Below are 22792 nucleotides of genomic sequence, written 5' to 3'. Positions count from 1 at the left end.
TGTGTGTGTGTGTGTGTCTGGGCTGTCTTTTCATCTAAGAGATTATTAGACATCTCTACATGCATAGTTAATTCAAACTCATTTAGTTCAAAAGCAAACTATTGTGTAATAATTAATAATGATAACTAGAGGTGTGATGGTTAATGTTTAACCAAAAACCCTTCTCCACAAAAGCCCTGATTTGTGGTGGTTGTTGATATCCTATGAATTCATGGTTGGGAAGAGATGAGATACAGCACACTAGTATATGGTGGATCTGCTATATAGATATAAGAACTTGTGAGCACAGATAATAGTAAAGGGTAGTAAAATAATTAAGTAGTAATGAGTTTTGAGTAGTAATATCTTTGTTTTAATATAACTTACTTAAGTTTATAAGATTTAATTTTCAATAATGTGTGTTTTAATAATTGCCTCGAAAATTCTTAAAAATTTAATAATCATTTCTCATGGGCTGGTACAGGTGGGTTCTGGTATACCACTGGATTAATAATTATCATTTATTACTGTTTAATAAGAATTATTGATGAGTTATGTTCAACTTTACACTTTCTCATATTTTTAAAATTTAATTTTAATCTTTTCAACAATTCTATGAAGTGGGTGATACTATCCCCATTCTGCCGATTCAGAGAATTAAGTAATTTATCCAGGGGGAGAGAGCTCAGTCTCTAAAATTTTGTTTTAGAGCAGTGATTCTCAAATTCTGGCTTGCTTAAGAATCCTGTAGCATTTGTTAAAAAAAAATTACTAGGCCCGCCCTCAGAAATTTTGGTAAGTAGGTGTTGGGTAGGCTGAGAATTTGCATTGTCAAGACATTGGCAGATGATGCTGCATTTTTAATAGCCTCACCATAGAGCATAGGTCTGCAGACTTTTTACATAAAGGGTCAGATGGTCAGTATTTAGGCCAAGAGGCAAAATCAAAAATAAGAGAGAAAATATATATGATGAGAGAAAACAAATATCCACAAATATTTTGTTGACTATGTTCAAAATACAACATTAACTGAACAAAAGTTATTGCAATATAGGTCTACCAATGAAAATATTGTAATTCTGTTTTTGAGATAGCATTTCACTTAATTGGGATTCAGAGTTACCCTGCCATCAAAATTGATTCAGATGTTCATTTGTTAATGCAGATCTTTAATGTGATTTTATGGATTTTGTCTTTGGAACATGTTTTCACACAGATAGGTACTCTCAAATGCTTGTGTCCGTGTATCCGTCCATGGGCATATGATTTTATTAATGAGACTATTCATTTCTATGGAAGGAATTATAGAATCTTTTAGATTCTTCTCTTGACATTTAACATTTAGCATGCTACTACATTGCAAATTAACCACTTACAATAGTGAAGTAGAAACGCCTCTGTTACTTAAATGGATTTTGATGTTTGGAAGTTTCATTTGCGTCTGAAATAAGGTCTGAAAAACAGTGCTGCAACAGTCGTTTGAGCTTGCAAAATATATCTGTTGTAGATTTGTATATGTGTGGAGATCTTATTGTATAACATTTGACAGCACGAGAAGGGTATATAGCAGATTGATGGTTACTTGTGTTTCCAACAACGTTGTCAAAATGACTTAACATAGTTATGTTTCTCATATAAGCACTATTTTGCCTTGATTTTCAGGTCAAATTCTAGGAAACACCAAATCTGCAGCAAAATCTAATTTCCAGAGGCATTCATTGTCTGATAATAGTGGCATATTTCCCCCAGAAATTTCATTCTCACTTTTTTTTTTTAATGTTTTACTTATTTGGGGGGGGGGGGGCGGGAAGGGTGCGGGGGGGAGAGAATCCAAAGCAGGCTCTGTACCATCAGTGCAGAGTCCAACGTGGGACTCGATCTGAGCAGAAATCAAGAGTCAGATGCTTAACTTACTGAGCCACCCATGCACCCTGCATTCTCACCTTTCTGCTAAAAAATCACGATAAAACTCTACCATTGGTAAGCCATTAAACTGCTCTGTGACAAGGTAAGTCAGGATATTTGGCTTTTAATTCTTATCGAAGTACACAGAACTGACAGTGGTTAAATCAATGAGAGTGAATGAAGTTGATACTCCTGGCATGATAATTTAAAATATCTTCCTTATAAAATGCCTGCCAATAAATAATGTAATGAATAAGCATAGACTTTAACCACCTTACATTTCCACAAACATTGTAAGTTTGTTCAGCTATGCCTTTTACTGTTCTTCACATTTTTACCATTATCATTTGTAACACATCTTAGCAGATTCCACTTCAGGTTGTACTGAATTAATATTTTCTCAACTTTGAAAATATTCTTGCCTATTCTATGCAGACTCTTCATAGAAGCTACTTCTTTAGTTACTTCACACTCAGCATCAGTCGTTCCACAGATAACATGCAGTGTCACTAATACAGGTCAGCTCATCAAGAACCAAGGAAAACCTTTCAAAATCATTTGCCTTATTTTTTAGTTGAATATTTATATTGTTCCTAGTGTCCTCACCTCTTCAAGTAGCTATCATCACAGAAAGGCTGCCTCAAACAAATCATCGCATCCCCCCCCCCCCCACCCCCCGAAATATTTCGTTAGCTCACCATGAGCTCACCAAGCTTTCTGTGCTTGGTTAATGAGTGAGCCACTCAGAAACTTACTTCATTTGCAACTTCATTTTCATTTTTTATTTTTGAAAAGAAATTCGGCTGTGATGAGCCATTATGTTTTATGTTTTCTAATTTCTCTGACCCTTTCCTATGAATTGTGAATATGATGAAGGCTTAGTCTGATAATATAGTGCTGTATTTTTCTAGCATAGCTGTAGTGTCACTGCACGATACAGTGGTTTGCTATCTTATTCAATAACAAACTAATCCATATACCACTTTAAATACCTTAAAAGTATGACATTTGAAGTATGCTTTTCCTGTTTTGACTTGATCAAAGTGAAATGTTGTGTTATGTCAGTAGACATGGTACTTGAAACAGTGGGCAGCCATAACTGTGCTATCCACAGTGCTGTCCATAATTTGGAGCACATCAGACAACAGGGCAAACTGATGAAAGTGCTACGCACGGTTTCTGTCTCACCTACTCAACTCTGTCATCATAATGTGAACACAGATATAGACAATAAATACAGGAGTAAGTTGTGTTACACTAAAACTTTGTTTATGGACACTGTGTTTCAATTTCATATAATTTGCACATCATGAAATATATTTCTCTTTTGATTTTATTCAACCATTTACAAATGTAAAACTGTTTTACCTATAGGCTATTCAAAAACAGGAGTAGTTTGCTTGCTTCTACTATAGAGTCATGCTAAACTACCTCATCTTTACCGGTGACTTTTTCTCCCTGTGAATTCCCTAGCTCAGTAAATGGTATCACTATCTATCCAGTCAACCATTCCTAAAATCTAGTCATTATAACATCCATTGGATTCCCTAAGTTCTAACAGTTCTGCCTCTTTGAATCAGCCCTCTCCTCTTTTCTCCACTGCAAACATGCCAGTTCAAGGTTTTATTACCCCTTGAAATCTTCTTACTCTTCTGTAACAGATGTTCTTTCCCCCAGCATTTCCCCTCTTAACCAGTTTTTACATGCTGCTAGAGTACTCTGTTTAAAAGGTGAATCTGATCATTTCACTTCTTAGATATATTTTTTTCAGTAGCTCTCCAACACATCTAGCAGGGTTCCCAAACTCAAATGAAGAAACTATATGATTAAAGAGGGTTAAAGTGGTAGGCTTTTGACACAGGTGCAATTTTTTCCTCACATACTAAATTGAAAGGAATATTTTTTAAAATTAATTTATTTTGAGAAAGAGATGGAGAGCAAACGGAGGAGGGGCAGAGAGAGAGAGAAACACAAACAGACTCTGCACTGTCAGTGCACAGCTCGATGTGGGGCTTGAACTCATGAACCATGAGAAGTTGACCTGAACCAAGATAAAGAGTCAGATGCTTAACTGACTGAGCCACCTAGGCACCCAAGGAATATTTTTTATTTTCATAAAGATGTATGTTTCCTCTCACTTTTCTTAAAAATTGTCTGTTTTTCATTTTCTCTCTTTTGATAAAAGACAAAGGTTAGAAAAATATCCCTCTACTATAATAAGAATAGCAATGAAAGCATGATGAATGGCAACTAACACTGGGCCTCAAGGTGAAGATACAACAGGAAATGAGGAGACTATGGCAAACTAGAGGGTATGTGCCTAACCTACAACAGGAGTTCCCTACTGCACTCCAACCGTTTTTGCCGTGTAGGAATGTGGACCCAGGGAAGCCAGATTTGGGGACTTTTAAAAGAATCCAGCAATTAGATTTTTATCTACAGATAGCTGGCCCTTGAACAACATGGAAAATGGTGGCATGGACCTCCCACACAATTGAAAATCCACATATCACTTTTGATTCTCTGTAAAGCTTAACTACTAATAACCTGTTGACTGGAATCCTGACCAAGAGCAGTTAATTAACATATTTTTTAAATTTTATTTTGAGAGAGAGAGCGCATGAGTGAGTGGGGAGAAGTAGAGAGAGAGGGAGACAGAGAATCCTAAGCAGGCTCCGCAGCTATCAGCATAGAGCCCAACATGGGGCTTGAGCCCATGAACTGTAAGATCATGACCTGAGCCGAAACCAAGAGTCACACGCTTAACCCCACTGAGCCACCCAGGTGCCCCTATTTTTTTTGTTTTTGTTTTTGCTTTAGAGAGCACAAGTGGGGGGGAGAAAGAGAATCTTAAGCAGGCTCCATCCTCAGCAAGAGTCCCATGTGGGGCTCGATCCCACAACCCTGGGATTTTGGCCTGAGCTGAAATCAAGAGTCAGGCACTCAACCAGCTGAGCCACCCAGGTGCCCCATGCATATTTTTTTATGTTGTATGTATTATATACTGTACTCTTATGATGTAAGCTAAAGAAAATAAAATGTTATTAAGAAAATCAAAAGGTGGGGGTGCCTGGGTGACTCAGTTGGTTCAGCGTCTGATTCTTGATTTTGGCTCAGTTCATGATCCCAGGGTTGTGGGATAGAGCCCTGCCTTGGGCTCCACACTGAGCATGGTTGCCTACTTAAGATTCTCTCTCTCTCACCCCATCTCCCTCGCTCGCGCACACATGCTCGCTCTCTCTCTCTCTCTCTCTCTCTCTCAAATAAATTTTAAAAAAGAAAACCGTGAGAGAAAATACACTTACAGTGCTGTACTGTATTAATTGAAAAAGCATTCATGTGTAAGTGGACCTGTGTGTGATTCAAACCTCTGTTGTGCAAGGGTCATCTGGACTTAAGATTGTTAATGGTTTTTGGAATCGTAAGATCCAGGGCCTCCAACAATGACATCATGGCTCTGTATCTTTCTGTCCAGGGCAGATAACTGAGGGTTAGGGAGGCTAAGAGACATGCCCAAGTTCATACATTGAGTTAGGGGTAGTGTCAGATCTAGAATCTTGATTTCCTAACTCCTCTGCTAGTGTTCTCTTCATTATACCAGGCCAGCTCCAATTTGTTAATGAAGAAAAACACATCTGTACACATACACAAACACACATACCTATACACACATGCACACAGAAATGAGCTAACTTCAAGGATTCACTCACGTAAATAGGTTAGTCAAAAACTCTTCCCTTTGTAACATTTTTATTACTAAAGTCTAGGTCCTCATCTCTTCATTCCTGTACTACTGAGACCATTTCTTAGTTAGCCTCCCTACTACTAGACTCTGTGCTCTCCAGTCTTTTCTACATGCTACAACCAGATTAATCCTTTTAGATTAGTAAAAAGACACTGCATTGATTATATCATTCTTCTCAAGATCTACTACTACTTGAACTGACTATCCTATCTTGTCTAAACTCGGCTGATCTTTCAAAAGTAGAAATCTGTTACCTTTCTTATATTTCTCTCTCTGAAATACATCTTCCTTTGATAATCACTGACCCTGAAATATTCTTTGTCAGTGATAACACCAGTATACCTTTGTTCACGTTCTCCCTTACCAAAATGGATGCTTCTTCTATTTTTCTTGTCTGATTACTATGGCCAAGACTTACAGTACTATGTTGAATAAAAATGATGAGAGTGTACATCCTTGTCTTGTTCTTAACCTTAGAGGGAAAGCTCTCAATTTTTCACCATTAGATGTTAACTGTAGGTTTTTCATATGGCCTTTATTATGTTGAAGTATGTTCTCTCTAACCCCACTTTGTTTAGAGTTTTTATCATGAGCAGATGTTAAATTTTGTCATGTTTTTCTGCATCTGCTGAGATTTTCATGATTTTTTATCTTCGTTTTGTTGTTGTGGCATATGGCCCTTACAGGTATTTGAATTTGTGATCTCTGAGATTTCTGTTATAACTTTTGAATTACCAAAGAGTTAATTGTATTCATTTGGCCATCAATCATGGTTTAATCTGCAGTTGATCAGAATGATACAAGGAATTAGAGAAAGAGAGGATAGAATCTCTCCTCTTTCATAAATTAATTCTGTAGTATAGCCTTTAGTAAGTTACTTAAGCTCTTTAAGCCCTCATTTTATCTGTATCCTTAAAATATTATCATTATTATTGAATAAGAACCAGATAATAGATTTCAAATAAAAATGGAAGGGGGATAAAGCTTATTTCATAAAGAACTAATACAACTCGTAATAAGGAATCCTTCACACTCAGTTACTTAATAAAGGCTGACTAACCCCCAGACCCAGATCTATTGTATTTTTTTCCCTTTTTTGTGTGTGTGGGGGGAATGCCCTTGAGCATTAAATACACTTACTAGGGAAAATGATGGTATGGTATTTTTTAAAAAGTCATCAAAGTGCAATAGGCTGCTACATTGTTTCTAAAAAAATTATTTTCTTGTACATATTAGAAAGCATTTTCTAACATATAAGGATTATATAAAATTATTTAAAATAATTATATCAAATGAATTACATAGAATTACATAATTTTAAAGTATTTAAAGCAACAGTTTAAATTTAAAATTATGTAAAAAAGAATTACACAAAATTATAAAAATAATTTCAAGTAACTAGTAAGTTCCCCTTTTTTTATGTGTGCGGATTTTGTTTTTATAGTCAAGAAAAGAAAAAAACAGAAATTATTGTACTTTAACAAAAAATTGCTTTCAAAGCTGTGAGAAGCTTACACCAAGATTATTTTTAACAAGAAATTTGTCAGGAATGAAAAACTGTTTCCTTTAGTTCTTATAAAAAATACTCCATTTTGAGGATTCCTCCAGTAGCTCCATTATAAAAGATGACACTGACCCTTATAAAGAAGCAAAGCTTACGCTGAAATATTTATTTTACAGAAATACAGATGTTAGTTTATCTTTAACAACAAAATTATAATAATGACAGGACTTTTATATGAGCTGATTAACTTAATTTCCTTTTAGTTGCAAGAATGCGTTTTTGGGAAGGGTAGTGTGAAGCTCCAAGAAAGAATAACTGTATTGTGTCACATTTCTGGCTTTTATGTGGTTTGTATAAAACATCATCAGTCAGATCAGAAACACAGGACTATCCTATTAGGCAATACAGAAAGTGACAAATAATGCAAGCAGTGACAGTTTTGTTTTTGAAAAGCTTAACCTCTAACTGTAAGATAATAACATAAAAGAAATGAATAACAGAAACAGATAAGGATATAGTTTGGATTCTTGAAAGAGAAAACGCAGAGACCAAAGAATTTAAATAAGAGAATAGATCATATTTACCTTTTAAGCACCTAATAAAACTTCTCAAGAATATACAAGCGCTCATTACTTACAGTGATCTAGAAAATTTTTCTTAGAATTTATTTTTCTATTTAACACTTAATGAAAGCTGGAGTATGTATCCAGCATTGGTACTGCCCTTGAGTTACTATGGCAGAGACTGCTCCTGGTACATCTCATTGTGATTTCCTTCCTTCCTTCCTTCCTTCCTTCCTTCCTTCCTTCCTTCCTTCCTTCCTTCCCTCTTTTCTTCCCTTCCCTCTTCCTTCCTTCCTTCCTTCCTCTCTTCCTCTCTATTCTTTTCTGTCTTGCACACATTCACATATATAGACAGTTGTTAGCTCGTAAAACTACCTAACACGGTTGGGTTATAAATTAATTTTTGAAGAATTTACGTCTACATAAAGCAAAATATAGGTACTCCTTGCTTTGCACAGTTCTGATATTCATGAAATATGAATGAGTTTCATTTAACCTGGTACTGTGAAGATTGCCTGTTCACTGGAAAGAGCCTAGACATTGAAGACACATGTGTCTGGATTTATCCCACCTTTGGCACTTATCTTTCTGGGCAAGTTATTCAGCTTTCAGATACAACTTTCTCCATTAAAATATGGACAATAACAATAACACCTATTTCACAAGGTAGTTACAAAATATTGGTGAAATAATAACTATATAAATTTTAATTTCTATTCCCAAAGGTGAACATACATTTTTTGGGAAACTGTATCTTGTGTTCAGATGAAAAAGCAATCAAAGGATCTAATGCTGTTGGTTGTGTTATTTTAACCAAATCAGTATACCGAATATCAAATTATTATAGCAGATTGTGCTTTCCAAAGATGGCCACAACAATATCTCTTTCCCCACACATATTTTTCAAGAACTTGCCATTCCCCATTGAGAGCTGGGGAGTTCTCTTCCTGTTTAAAATGAGCATGCTTGTGACTCACTTGTAACCAATTGAATGCACCATAAGTGTTCTATCATTTCCTAGGCCTGATAGTAAAAAATGTTGCTTCCATACTGTTTGTGGAAATACTGACCTGCTTGGAGCCCTGAAAGTCTGACCCTGTAGCTACCATTCTGTGGGGAAGCCAGGCCATCTGGAAGCCTCGGGTCTCAGGTTGGCATTCATAACCTTCCAAGTCCTTTCAGTCCAGTCACCAGAACCATCAAATGATTCAGATGATGCCAGCCCCTGCTATTTAGTCACTCTCGGAGACACACCCCTATCTTTTGAGACTCTCCATTGAGGCCCCAGACCTTGTGGAACAGAGACAAACCATCCTCAGTGTGCCCTTTATGAATTCCTGGTTCACAGAATCTGTGAGTTCAATAAAATGGCTTTTGTTTTATGCCATGAAGTTTGAGGTGGTGGGGGGGGTTGTTAATGTAACAATAATAATTGGAACAGTTATAAAACCTGAAAGATACATTGTTTCAGTAAGAAACGGATTGCTATTAAAACTTTCCAAAGTGGGAACTACCTGATGAATAAAGGTTTACGAGGTTTTTCTTTTCATTTTAAACAAAGATGGCCTAACAGAGAATTTTGTCTAGTAAATAGCATTTCCCTGTGGTTTATTTAATTGTCTTTTACTTGACATTGATTCCCTTGAAGAAATATTTGCTGCCAGAAAAGAAATATGCATGTTTAAACAGTTTAAACAGTTTCATTATTGCTTTATGGTAAACTTTACCTGTTTGGCTAATAAAAACTGTCAGTACTCTTAGTAAGATAGTTACCACTAACATTTGTGTATTTAAAAAATTTTTTTTTTGTTTATTTATTTTTGAGAGAGACAGAGACAGAGAGAGAGAGAGACAGAGGCAGAACATGAGCAGGGGAGGGGCAGAGAGAGAGGGAGACACAGAATCCGAAGCAGGCTCCAGGCTCTGAGCTATCAGCACAGAGCCTGACATGGGGCTTGAACCCACAGACTGTGAGATCATGACCTGAGCCAAAGTCGGATGCTTAACCAACTAAGCCACCCAGCCACACCAAAATTTGTGTATTTTTTTTTTTCTCAAAGCACAGTAGCGTAATAAAACCTGATGGGAACAAAGGAATATCTATATTCATCTTTCCAAATTAAAATTTAGTAGTTATCCTTAATACCAATTTTAATGTTAATCTTATAATAATAACCTCATATTATATTTGGCAAAATTATTTTGAATTTGTGTCTTTCCTATCACTTTTTGGGGGACTGTGGATTTCTACATTTATTACCACCAAATAATAAAATAATACTTTGTTGTACATTTACCAAGGGATTTCAGTTATAGGGCCATTCTTATGATTTTCTAAAATATAATTGTCATAATAATGGTACTTTTTATTAAGGCTATTACCATGCAGAAGATAATCAGTATTGTAGTAACATTTGGATGGACTGTGCTTTAAAGTTTGTGTGTGTGTTTGTAAATATAAATAACTGCATATATATACACATGTATATACATATGTGTACATCTATATACACATACACACACACACAAGGTGGTTCTAGAAGAATGCACAAGAAAATGTTAACATTGATTGCTTCTGGGAGTGAACTGGAATATGTGAAGGTAATTCCCACCCAAAATAAAATCGAAAGTAAGGGGGAAAAAAAAGTTTTTCTAACTGTGATAACTGTGCTATCTATATTCATGTTTGTATCTTTGGCACTTAGTGCAGCGTCTGTTGCTAGGTCAGCCTTTAGGTCATATCATTGAACAAAAAGAAGCTTGAGGTTATCTTGTTAATGTATTATTCACTTGATCCACAGCATTCATGACCTGATACATTATGATATTTTTCACTGAAAGAGCTAATATTCTTTGTCTTTTCTCACATAATTTCTCATTTTTCTAAGAAGGCTATTTGTGTATCTGTACTAGTCTAGGTCTAATCAGAAGACAAACCACATAATGTTAAATTTATATGTATATATAAATATCCTGACAAGAAACATGAAGTATATACATCATACAGCATAGCTTGTTATTTACAGAGCATTTTAGTACATACAGCAGAGTTGTACCACAGGAGAGGAACTCTGAAATTACAACACTAAAAGCTTATGTAGGGTTGCTGGCACATCTGTCATCCAAGATATACACACACACGCACACACACACACAGTCTATAATCTGGAATTAAACAAATCATTCCTACTGAAGGGGAAAAGTATCTCTAGTGTTATTACCCTAAATATAAGCTAAAAGCAAACCTCTGGAAAGAAGAGGGGGATTTTTTTTTTTTTTTTATGTTCCTAGAATGTCTCCAGAGAAGGAGACTTATTATAGCTTATCAATTTCCCTTGTTCAGAAGGCCCTAGTAGTAAGGAATGTCAAAAAATCCAGGGAGAATGGTCTTCCATTACACAGAAATGTAAACAGGAGACATTTAATGTAAAAAATATTAAGCAATAATAGGAGAGTAACTTTAAAGGTATATAACAAATCTGATGGGTAACCTTGAGCTACGAGAGTACATCCAAGGAAGGACAAACTTCCTCAGAAGGTGAGTTCTCATTAAGATATAATTAAGATCACTGGGTTGCCCAGGCCAGAGGTAGCCCACAGTCACTAGGCCTGCAGGAACAACTCTTTGGAGAGCATGCAAGCTGAGGTTGATGAGTGGGCCCCAGACAGTAGGGCATGCAGAGGAAGTTGGGGTGCCGCAGCAGGTACTGCTAGAACTGGGCTAGAGAGGCCCCTTTCTACAGGAACCCAGCACACTTCTTTGCCAGTTTGGACCAGAGCGGCTCTGGTCATCCAGCCCCGCAGGGTTTCCAGCATGTACTTTTCCAGGGCTGAAGAGATGGCGTGGGAAGCAATGACTTGGGCTGGGATGCAAACGAGTTGTCTGGGGCTCTAGTACAGAGTTCTCCTGCCTCAGTTGAGAGCTGGAGAAAAAGTATGGTGAAAGCTATGACTTGTGTAGATGTGTGGCACTGGAGAAAATTATGAAGACTGAGCATGAAGGAGAGCACTTCCTCTTCAGTACTATCCATTGTCCTCTACAGACATACCTTGTATCTTGCCATCTGGCAAAGGGAGAATATTTAAAGGGCCAGGATTCATTTTTACAGATCAGGCAGTGAGGGTGAATTTGGAGCTGAGAGACGTAAGTTGATAACTGACCTAATGTCTCTTCATCCTGTTGCTTAAATTTTCTTTCAAATTTATGGTGCATCATAGCTTTAACACCACTTAAGTAAGGGCATTGTCATACTTTCTGATTTGTTTAGTTCTTATCTAAATCGTCTTTTGTTTTATCTTGACTCTAAATTTTCATTATGCTTTCTGTAGCAGTATCCTGGGAAAATATTTCTTTTGTGGGTTCATAAATAATAGTTTAGACAGTATCATTTTCTAAAGATTTTTTTAGAAAAGATTTTTAATATATACCTATGTTTAACTCACCTGTCACATTTATGATTACTTGTGTAGATATCATTTTTTCTTTTTGGCATTTTATTCAGAAAAGCTAGTGTTGCCTAAAAATTTATAAATTTCAGTGTACATTATCTCTTCCTTGTTATTTATTAGATTACTAAGTGAAACTATTTGCTTTGCACCGATCTTAATGAAATATACTTCTTTATATGTTTCTCCAGCTAAAGAAAGTTCCTTTTCTGTAGGTCTTTTATGTCAGTCTTCCATCCAATTCTCTATTATTACAAAGCGTTGTAAACAGGGACTTTCCTTCTTTCTCTTTGTTTGATTAGTGACAGCTTTAAGTATATTCTGATGGAGAATCTTGCTCAAGACTGCTTGTAAGTCCGTGTTTAGCCCCAAACACTTCTCTTTATCTATGTTATGTAGATAGCCTTCGGAAATTCCCATACACTTAGGCAGAATTTCCTCTTATATTATCTGCCCCTTGTCTGACCTTCCTTCCCTGTCAGGCATATCTTAGAGTCTAGGGCAGAGCTTGGAGGCATGATATCATTTACTCTTGAATGTTAAGTGCCAGGAACCAAAGCATTGTAGGCAGATACTTAAGTATCATCCTGGAGGAGCAGAAGGTTACAGCTAAAATAGTTAAGTCCAAGATCAATGTGTTAATCTAAGGGGCTAAGTGGCGTGTAAGGGATAAATTAGATGGGGCCTGAACAAAATTGAGAAATACAGGATAGAACATTGTTCTGTAAGAATCCTGGTGGTAGAATATTGATACTGTGAGAACTCTGGTTTGCGGGCACATGCTAGGTATAAGAAGTTAGAGCAGAGCACATATATTTCATGTGGTTATTTATATGTTTACAGAGTTTCTCTTCTGTTAAGGACTCAATGAGCTTACCTGTACAGGAGTGAAGTTTGAAAGTATATAGTTTCCACTTTCCAGCATCTTCTGGAACTCATGTGTCCAGAGAGCATCCCGGTAGTTCTTCACACAGAAGCTGTTGGTAATGACAGATTGCACATTTTTACCAACATCATTCTGGTATAATTCTTGGGTTTCTTTAAATTCTTTGACAAATGCCATCAGACTTTGTTGATTTATCTACATTGATTTTCTAACTTGGCTTATAATATTTTGGGTGTTGACTACTATTGGGTATGGTATTTTAAGTCATTCTGTTAGGGAATTGTTGAGAAAAAGAAATTGCCCTCATATTTTTCTGGGTCATTTCTGCGACAAGGCATTAAGCCTGGATCTCAGTGTAAATCCCTATCTAATTTTAAAAAGCCAATGTATTAACTTTTTATCAATTATGTTTTATGCTAAAGCTATAATTGATAGTTATAAAACATGAAAATAATTCTTGAACTCTAAGTGAAAAGGTTTTAGGCATTGTGTGAAATAAAATTTTACAAACTATTTCTTGCTTTTATCCATGATGGCTTAATATTATAGTTGTGAAGATCATCTGTCAGACTCTTGACCCTCTAATCAAATGTGACAAGTTAGACTACATTGTTTCTCGTTTAAACTAAAATAGACTTTAACATCATTTAAGAATGAATGAAAAGTGATTGCTCATAAAGTTTTTATCTGATTTCTGAAATAATTAGAATGAGAAGAACACTTAGAAATGTCATTATTTTTAGGATTGTTCATCTTAATAAAAATATTAATTATGGTGGTTTGTACCATAATTTATAATAAAAGATGCAAGCACAAGTAACTCAGAAAGTAAGGTAGATTTTCAGGATTTGTGAAGTTTCTACTATAGAGAACAGTGTGAGTATCTTAGAAGAATTTCCTGTGCTACAAGAATTTTCCTTTAGTATAATAAATAAGCTAAATAAATTTCCCTCTAGTATAATATCTTAGTGTCTTAGTATCTTAGGGTATCTCAGAAGAATTAGCATCTTAGTATCTTAGAGTATCTTAGAAGAATTAGTATCTTAGTGTCTTAGAGTATCTTAGAAGAATTTCCTGTGCTATAAGAATTTCCCTCTAGTATAATAAATAAGCTAAATAAATTTCCCTCTACTATAATAAATAAGCTAAATAAATTTCCCTCTAGTATAGTAAATAAGCTAAAAGAGTTTTATTAACCCAGGACTATAAAACTAGCAAAATGAAAATAGCAGAAGAGATAGGGTGATCTTGGTTCTAACATTGAAGGGGCAGAGAGAGGAGAAGGCCAAGAACAAATGTTCAGAGACTGGTGTTTTGAAGTCAGTAGAAACTATTCAAAAAAAAGAAAAAGTCTGTTGCTTCAAAGATATCAAATAAGAGGACTGAGAAAAATCCACTGGATTTGTCATGATATCATTTAAGACCTTTGCCTGAGTAGTTCTGATAGAACTTAAGAGGACTTGGTTAGATTGTGGTTTTAAGAGTGATGAAATAGTTAGAAGTAGGAGATGCAGAATTAATGACCAAAGTCAACTTTGCTTACCTCTTTGAAGATGTTATGTTTCTTTTCACAAGGCAGGCTAGACCATCTACTGTCATATAGGAAATAAATTACTTTTAAGAAAAATTATTAATACTTCTTAGTAGTAGAACCTCCCATGAAAATTATCATTCTTGACTCACTGTCCCCCCGCACTTCCACCATCCAAAAGCTGACAAATTTTTCATTAGAAGAGTTTCAGTGTCTTAATGGTAAGGATTCATTGCTGAGATTTACTGTCATGGTTTGAGGGAGTCCAAAAATAACACCCTCTGTTCCTTACCCAAGTTCAGAATCACTGGAGACGTAAGCAAATGAGTTCTCTGATGGAATTCAAAATAACTGCTTTAAGATTGGTGAAGGCTTATTTGTATAGTTACAAAGGAACTGCTAATACTCCAGGGCTGAATTAGATGTATTTGCTAATGTTGTCACTGGTGTAGCTGGACACCCAAAGGTGTGGACGAACAGAGAGTTCTTGCCATTCTAAAAAATCAGGAACCCAGAAGGGGCTGAGTTATACATATCCATTTCTTCTTTCTCAACTTATTAATCATATATATTACTTCTTTCCTAGAGAACAGAGGTAGTGGTGGGCAGTTGCCAAGGGAGTATGCAGAAAGGACCAGAAGTGTCAGTGTAGTAGAAATTTTTCCATAAGGAAGCTTGAGGCCACTGGGAAAGGGGTTGCAACCCCAATCATTTTATTCTCCAGTATGCTTTTTTATTTTATTTTTGTAATGTTTTATTTATTTTTTAGAGAGAGGGGGACAGAGTGCGAGCAGGGAAGGGGCAGAGAGAGAGGGAGACAGAATCTGAAGAAGCTGGTTTCAGGCTCTGAGCTGTCAGTACAGAGCTTGTCGCAGGGCTAGAGCCTGCAAACCCTGAGATCATGACCTGAACTGACGTCAGACGCTTAACCGACTGAGCCACCCAGGCTCCCCTCCAACATGCTCTTTTAAAATTGATATATATTTGGGGTGCATGGGTGCCTCAGTTGGTTAAGTGTCTGACTCTTGGTTTCAGCTCAGGTCATGATCTCATGGTTTCTGAGTTGGAGCCCCTCATCCAGTTCTGTGCTGACAGTGGGGAGCCTGCTTCGGATTCTCTCTCTCTCCTCTCCCCAACTCGTGCTCTGTCTCTCTGTCTCTCTCAAAAATAAATAAACGTTAAAAAAATAAAATGCTTAAAATCATAATAATGTGTAGTAATTCTCTTTGACAGCTTTAGTTGTCTCTGGATGAAGAATTTAATGAACTTTCCTAAAAAGATCTCACATCATTAATAGGCATGTAATTATTCCCATGGAGAGACTGAATGATTTTTTGTCAATAAGAAATCTTTTAAAAGTGGGATGATCTATGTAGGTTTTAGTTATATATTTTATATTCTTTAATGCTTCAATTGACTTCATTGATCTTAAAATATAAGACACTATATACTTCAAATCATATGGAGTACATAGTAGGTGCTTAACAGGACACATTTACCTTCCCTTTGCTATTGGTACACTTTGGTTCTTCATGTCATACAAAGGATGGTAACTAGACAGCTTTGTACAAGTAAGTAATTCATTCCTTTGTTTACTCAATTAATTTAACAAATATTTACTGGATACCTCCTATGTATCAAGTGATAGGTATAGTGCAATGACTATAATTAACATGATGCCCCATACAATATAGTGGGGAGCATATGTTAACAATTAAAAAATATAATTAAAAATTATCAGGGGCGCCTGGGTGGCCCTCTTGGTTGAGTGTCCGACTTCAGCTCTGGTCATGATCTCACGGTTTGTGAGTTCAAGCCCTGTGTCGGGCTCTGTGCTGACAGCTCAGCCTGGAGCCTGCTTCAGATTCTGTGTCTCCCTCTCTCTCTCTGCCCCTCTTCCACCTGTGCTCTGCCTCTCTCTGTCTCTCAAAAATAAATAAATAAATGTAAAAAAAATTTAAAAAAAAAATTAACCTGGGGCGCCATGGTGGCTCAGTCGGTTAAGTGTCTGACTTTGGCTCTGGTCATGATCTCGCAGTCTGTGAGTTTTTGCCCTGCGCGCCAGGCTCTGTGCTGACAGCTCAGAGCCTGGAGCCTGCTTCAGATTCTGTGTCTCCTTCTATCTCTGACCCTTCCCCACTTGCTCTCTCTCTCTCAAAAAAGTAAATGAACATTAAAAAAAATTAAAACAAAAATCCTGTGAAGGATGGATATAGTGATTGAGAATGAACCTGTAGGGTTAAGGAAGAGGACACTTAGGTGGAATGGGCAAGAAGGTCTCTAGGGTGGTAACATCCAGATTGAGACTCGATGAGGAGGGCATGTCAGGTAAGGAGCTTTGGGGATGGGATAAAGGGAAGGAAAGAATTAAAAAAGACCCAGATGCCAATATAGAGTATGAATAACTCTTAACTGCTTTTTATTACTTGTTTACTGATAGTTTTGATAGATTGCTATAATTTGACTAACATAAGTCTAACTTTTTTCCTCAGTGTTGGGATAATTGCTTTTTATTGCTTTTAATAATATTAACTTAGATATTATATGTTATTCATACTTTATTTCAGGAAAATCACCTTAATATGCGCTTAATAAGTTTGAACAAGAATATCTAAGATATGATTCACTACAACTTTCTTTTTAGCTTATAGAAGAGAAGAGATATATACAAATATACGGTTTTCTTTAGACTAAAAATCAATTTCTCAAAACTGCTTAGTCCCTCTTAAGAAAGTAAATATTAATCTTGGATGTGAAGTCCAAGGTTGTCAAGTTTGTACGAGGTGTCACTAGACCGTATTAGTATTATTAGATATAAAATTTAAGTTTACTTTTTCTTGGGTTGACAGGGAAAGTAAATTATCTTTCATTTCATAATAGGGTGTTTCATCATATTTTTAGAATTGTCATCAGCTGGCAATGTACAAAAGTCTATTAAAACGTATACCTTACTTTGAAGTAAGAAAATGTCTGAAATTCTAGTACTGTAGCAGCAATGCTGGAGGTCCTTGGTATCCCATTAGGGTGTCTATGAAGTCAATACCATTTGCATAATGCCATCAAGACATTTGTCTTTTTCACTCTGTTGACATTTCCCTTAATAGTACAAAAGCAATTATGGGTACAAAATTGTGGGTGCTTTCTAGTATATGTGAATCAGGGTAGTAGCAGCACCAAACTAGTATTAATACTAGTAGTATTCTTCACCATGACATACTTAGAGTAAAATATATGTACATGTACATACACACACACACACACACACACACACACACACACACACACCAGTTTCATGTAAGAATACCCATGATGAAGCAGGAAAAAATGTTTAAAAAAATCTCAGTCTCCTTAACACACTTAAAAAATATTCTGTGTAATGGAAGGTGCTCATAAAACACTTTCATTGCATTGCAAAGTCTGATGGCTGTTTTGAAGAGAAGCACTTGTGCAGTTGTTTGAGTTATGAGCTGACCAAGGTACCTTTTTCCATGGAAAAACATTTTTTATTTGAAAGAACTGAAAGACAAACTGGTTTTTCATATTTAGAAGACGTTTTCTCACAAATGAATGAAGTTAATTTTTCACTTAAGAAAAACAACTGACAGTATTTGTTGCTGGTAGTAAAATTGAAGTTTGTAAGAGATTAGAATTTTGGAAAACTTGGGGGCACCTGGGTGGCTCAGTCAGTTAAGCATCTGACTTCTGCTCAGGTCATGATCTCGTGGTTCCTGGGTTCAAGCCCCCTGTCGGGCTCTGTGCTGACAGCTCAGAGCCTGAAGCCTGCTTTGGATTCTGTGTCTCCCTCTCTCTGTGTCCCTCCCCCACTCATGCTCTGTCTCTCTCAAAAATAAACATAAAAAAAAAGGATTTTGAAAAACTTGTATACCTTCAGCTTGACATTTCACCAGTATTTACAAAGTGTCTTTTAGTAAGATTAGTGATGATACTAATAAATGTGATATTTTGAAATAGTACAATGAAATGTGTCAATATTTGGAAGATAACTCCATGACCTAATTTTTTAAATGACCAATGCACTGATGATAAATATCTCACCTGCATGAAGGATTCAAATAGCAAGAGATCAGTGGATTTGAATGTGAGAATTGGAAGCATTTATTAAAATCGTTTCAGATTTCTCATGGCAACCAACCTTTAAAAAACTACCACTTTTCAAGGTTTGGTATGGTATCAAAGACTATCCAAGATTATCTGAAAAGGCTATTAAAATACTGTTCTGATCTTCCAACTATGTATATATGTAAGGCTGAATTTTTTTCATCTACTCAACCCAAGTGACAAATTATAGAAATTGAGTACAGAAGCAGATATGAGAATCCAGTTATCTTCTATTAAGGCAGATTTATAGAGATTTGTAAAAATGTAGAATAATATACCATTCTTTTTCAGTGAGTTTTTTGTTTTTGTAATATATTTTGTATTACAATAATAATTTTAACAAGTAATAGTTTTATAATATTAGGTTTAAGTAAATTACTAAAATAAATCCTAAAAAGTCCCAGTTTTAATTATTAGTATGTTAAATGTCAATAGAAATAACTGATGTAAATAAAAGCCCTTTAAGAATCTGAATTTTTAATAGTGTAAAGAGATTTTGACAATCTATGGTGTAGCAGAATCCACATATAATTTAGCATGAGAGCACAGCTTTATAATCCAAAATGTACATGTTTTGGCTTCAAGCAGTACTTTGGTTTGAAGTGTTTTTCAAATGGCAGTGTTAAAGTAGGCTTTATAGTCATCAGCTTTGTATTATTTTAAGTCACATTTTTTTAAATGTTTGTTTATTTTTGAGAGAGAAAGAGAACGTGAGTGGGAGAGGGGTACAGAGTAAGGGAGACACAGAATCTGAAGCAGGATCCAAGCTCTGAGCTGTCAGCAAAGAACCCAATGCAGTGCTCAAACCCACATACTGGGAGATCATGGCCTGAGCTGAAGTTGGATGCTTAACCGACTGAGCCACCCAGGCACTCCTAAGTCACGTTATTTGAAACTTTTCTAAACCTTCGTTTTCATTTTATGTCTTTAAAATATAGCAGAGGAAGCCAAAAATGAAACAAGATATTATTTGCAAAGCTATATAATTTTTTTGTGGATGTTCAGTTTTTTTTTTCAATTAATCATGGCTGGTTTCCTGAACAAGCTAACTATGGAATAAGAATCCCGAGAAAAATGTTCTGTGATAACCTGTATTATTCCTGAATATTCCTGGTATCTTAATGGATACAGATTGAATATTTCATATCCAAGTTAAATGGGTACATTTGATTTAAAAAATTTGTAATAGTATAGTCGATTGCCATTTTGTAATGTATGTGGGAGTTAATTCACAATAATGAGGGCCTGTTGCCTGTTAGTGATAACTGTCATGAAACATGATGATCATATGTTAGTGAGATTTCTGATTTCTCTTTTTTTCTACACGCAGATAATCTCAGTGATACCTTGAAGAAGTTGAAGATAACAGCTGTTGACAGAACTGAGGATAGTTTAGAAGGATGCTTGGATTGTCTGCTTCAAGCCCTGGCCCAGAATAGTAAGTTTCATTATGTTTCGAATGCCAAACAAAAAAGTCAAATCAGCAGTCATTTAGCAATTGGTATGTAGTTTAGCACATAACTTGCATTCACATAACTTGAGTTCTTTTGAATCCTATCCCAGAATACTGGGGTTGTTTCACATATTCCCCCCACCTACCCCCCCCCCCCACCCCACCGCCACTCTCAAAGTTCTGAAAGCCAACTTGATAGGCAGAAGAAAGGAGGAATTGATTGGTGGTGATGACATTAATATCAGCCCCAGAGAGAGACCATTATTTCATTCCTAACAGATAAGCAACATAGTTGTTTTTTCTTCTTAACACCTACCTTTGTTCTTTGAACAAGACTTCTGTGCATTTGTGGGGAGACTGGGGAGGAGAAGCAGAGGGGAGCTTAAAACACCTAAAAATTTTTTCTGAGATCCTATGGTCACCTTTTTATTTTTATTTTATTGTTATTATTATTTATTATTTTGAGAGAGAGAGAGAGTATGAGCAGGGAAGGGGCAGAGAGAGAGGGAGAGAGAATCCCAAGCAGGCTCTACACTGTCAGTGCCAAGGCTGATACAGGGCTCGAACTCACGAAACCTTGAGATTATGACCTGAGCCGAAATCAAGAGTAGGATGCTTGATAACTGAGCCACTCAGGTGGTTCCTTTTTAATAAAAGTCAACTTATTTTAATAATTTTATTTTAAAATAATGTAAAATAATGTTTATGCTTAGATTTAATTGGAAAGAGCCGTAAGTCATCCAAAAATCCCTTAAACCTGAAGTAAGACTTGATCTTTGATGCTGTGGTAAATAATAACAGGGATAAAAATTATACAGCTCTTCATTGGCTAACGTATTGTTGCACTTGATCCATCATATTTCCATTCATTAATTTTTGTAGTATCACAGAAAACAGGTACAGAATGATTTTTATCTGCTCCCTTAATTCTTTGTCCTGCTATGGCTTGTGCTGTACTAGTTTTTTTTTTTTTTTTAATTTTTTCAACGTTTATTTTTATTTTTGGGACAGAGAGACACAGAGCATGAACGGGGGAGGGGCAGAGAGAGGGAGACACAGAATCGGAAACAGGCTCCAGGCTCTGAGCCATCAGCCCAGAGCCTGACACGGGGCTCGAACTCGCGGACCGCGAGATCGTGACCTGGCTGAAGTCGGATGCTTAACTGACTGCGCCACCCAGGCGCCCCTGTACTAGTTTTTAATTACACCATTATCTTATTCTAGGACTAATTATGTAGCTGTCAAAGAATTCAGGAGAAAGTATGTAGTGTTAGAGTTTTAATTTCAAACACTCAGATATTTGTATTATTTCTTTTTTACTTTATTTTTTAGTGTACTATGCTTAGAAAATCTAAGATGATTGCAGTACTCTCCATCAAAAAGCACATTTTTTAAATGTTTGTTTATTTTGAAAGGGGGAGGGGCAGAGAGAGAGGGGGGGAAGAGAGAATCTGAAGCAGGCACCACGCTGTCTGCACAGAGCGAGATGTGGGTCCTGAACTCACGAACCTGAGCTGAAGTCAAACACTCAACCGACTGAGCCAACCAGGTGCTCCTCGAAAAGCACATTTTAAAGCTAGCTTGGAAAATTCTTTTTTAGTAGTTCTCTTTGCTTTTGAGATTGTAACTCTGTCCAGCTATGTAATCTTAGAGATAACAGAGAAAGGGTTTGAAACAAGGAGTTCAATAAGAGCAAGGTTCACCATGGTAAAGAGAAACAACAGAAAAGCAGAATGTCTAAGGCTGTGCCGTCCATTGTAGTAGATATATGTGGCTATTTAAATTTAATAATTTAAAAGTAATTTCCTTAGTCTTACTTTTCTTTTTTTTTTTTTTTTTTTCTTCAACGTTTTATTTTATTTTTGGGACAGAGAGAGACAGAGCATGAACGGGGGAGGGGCAGAGAGAGAGGGAGACACAGAATCGGAAACAGGCTCCAGGCTCTGAGCCATCAGCCCAGAGCCTGTCGCGGGGCTCGAACTCCCGGACCGCGAGATCGTGACCTGGCTGAAGTCGGACGCTTAACCGACTGCGCCACCCAGGCGCCCCTAGTCTTACTTTTCAATAGCCATATTTGGCTAGTGATTACTTTATTGAAGATCACACATATAAGCCATCTCCACGATTACAGAAAATTCTTTTGGATAGCATAGGTCTAGAGGACTAGAAAGAACCTGATTTTTAAACATGCCTGTATAGGCAGATTTACATAATCATGTGATTAAGCCTAAATAAATTGAATATCTCAAGCTCATTTTTTTTTGGGAAGAGTTGTTTTATTATACTCTTGTTTTCGGTGGCCTTTTTTTTTTTTTTTTTTTTCCCTGTTTGATGAAAGAATTTTCTAGATGGATCGTTTGTTTAGGAACTGAAGGATATGGAGGCAGTGTTCTTGGTTATATGTAGAGGGTTGTTAAGTCCTGTCCTGGAAAGACTAATGACAGAGAAGTGAAGTTGAATTAGAGAAATGAAAAAAGGAAGCAAAAGTTTATAACTTTTTGAAGAATAGATTTAAGGAATACAAGTATATAATTGTTGGATTAAATTTCAGATCCATTGCAGACTTACTCGTTGAACCCACTGATTGAAAATAGCCTTGAAATTGTATATTATAGTGTTAAGGCCAAATAGCCACAAGGTGTTAATAAACCAACAAATGCT

The 22792-nt window shown here is 36.2% G+C and overlaps 1 protein-coding gene across 3 annotated transcripts in view; it reads left to right on the top strand.

Moving 5' to 3' along the window:
• RAP1GDS1 (Rap1 GTPase-GDP dissociation stimulator 1) overlaps window positions 1-22792 on the top strand; it is a 177548-nt gene that overhangs the window by 6059 nt on the left and 148697 nt on the right. For all 3 annotated transcript variants that reach the window (XM_023252920.2, XM_023252919.2, XM_023252921.2), the window contains exon 2: window positions 20009-20116. In XM_023252920.2, coding sequence (XP_023108688.1) covers window positions 20009-20116 — 108 coding nt within the window. The remainder of the gene's footprint in view (window positions 1-20008; window positions 20117-22792) is intronic.

This window comes from Felis catus, chromosome B1 (assembly GCF_018350175.1).
Source record: "Felis catus isolate Fca126 chromosome B1, F.catus_Fca126_mat1.0, whole genome shotgun sequence".
Taxonomy (NCBI): Eukaryota; Metazoa; Chordata; class Mammalia; order Carnivora; family Felidae; genus Felis; species Felis catus.
This window is presented reverse-complemented; position numbering and strand designations above follow the sequence as displayed.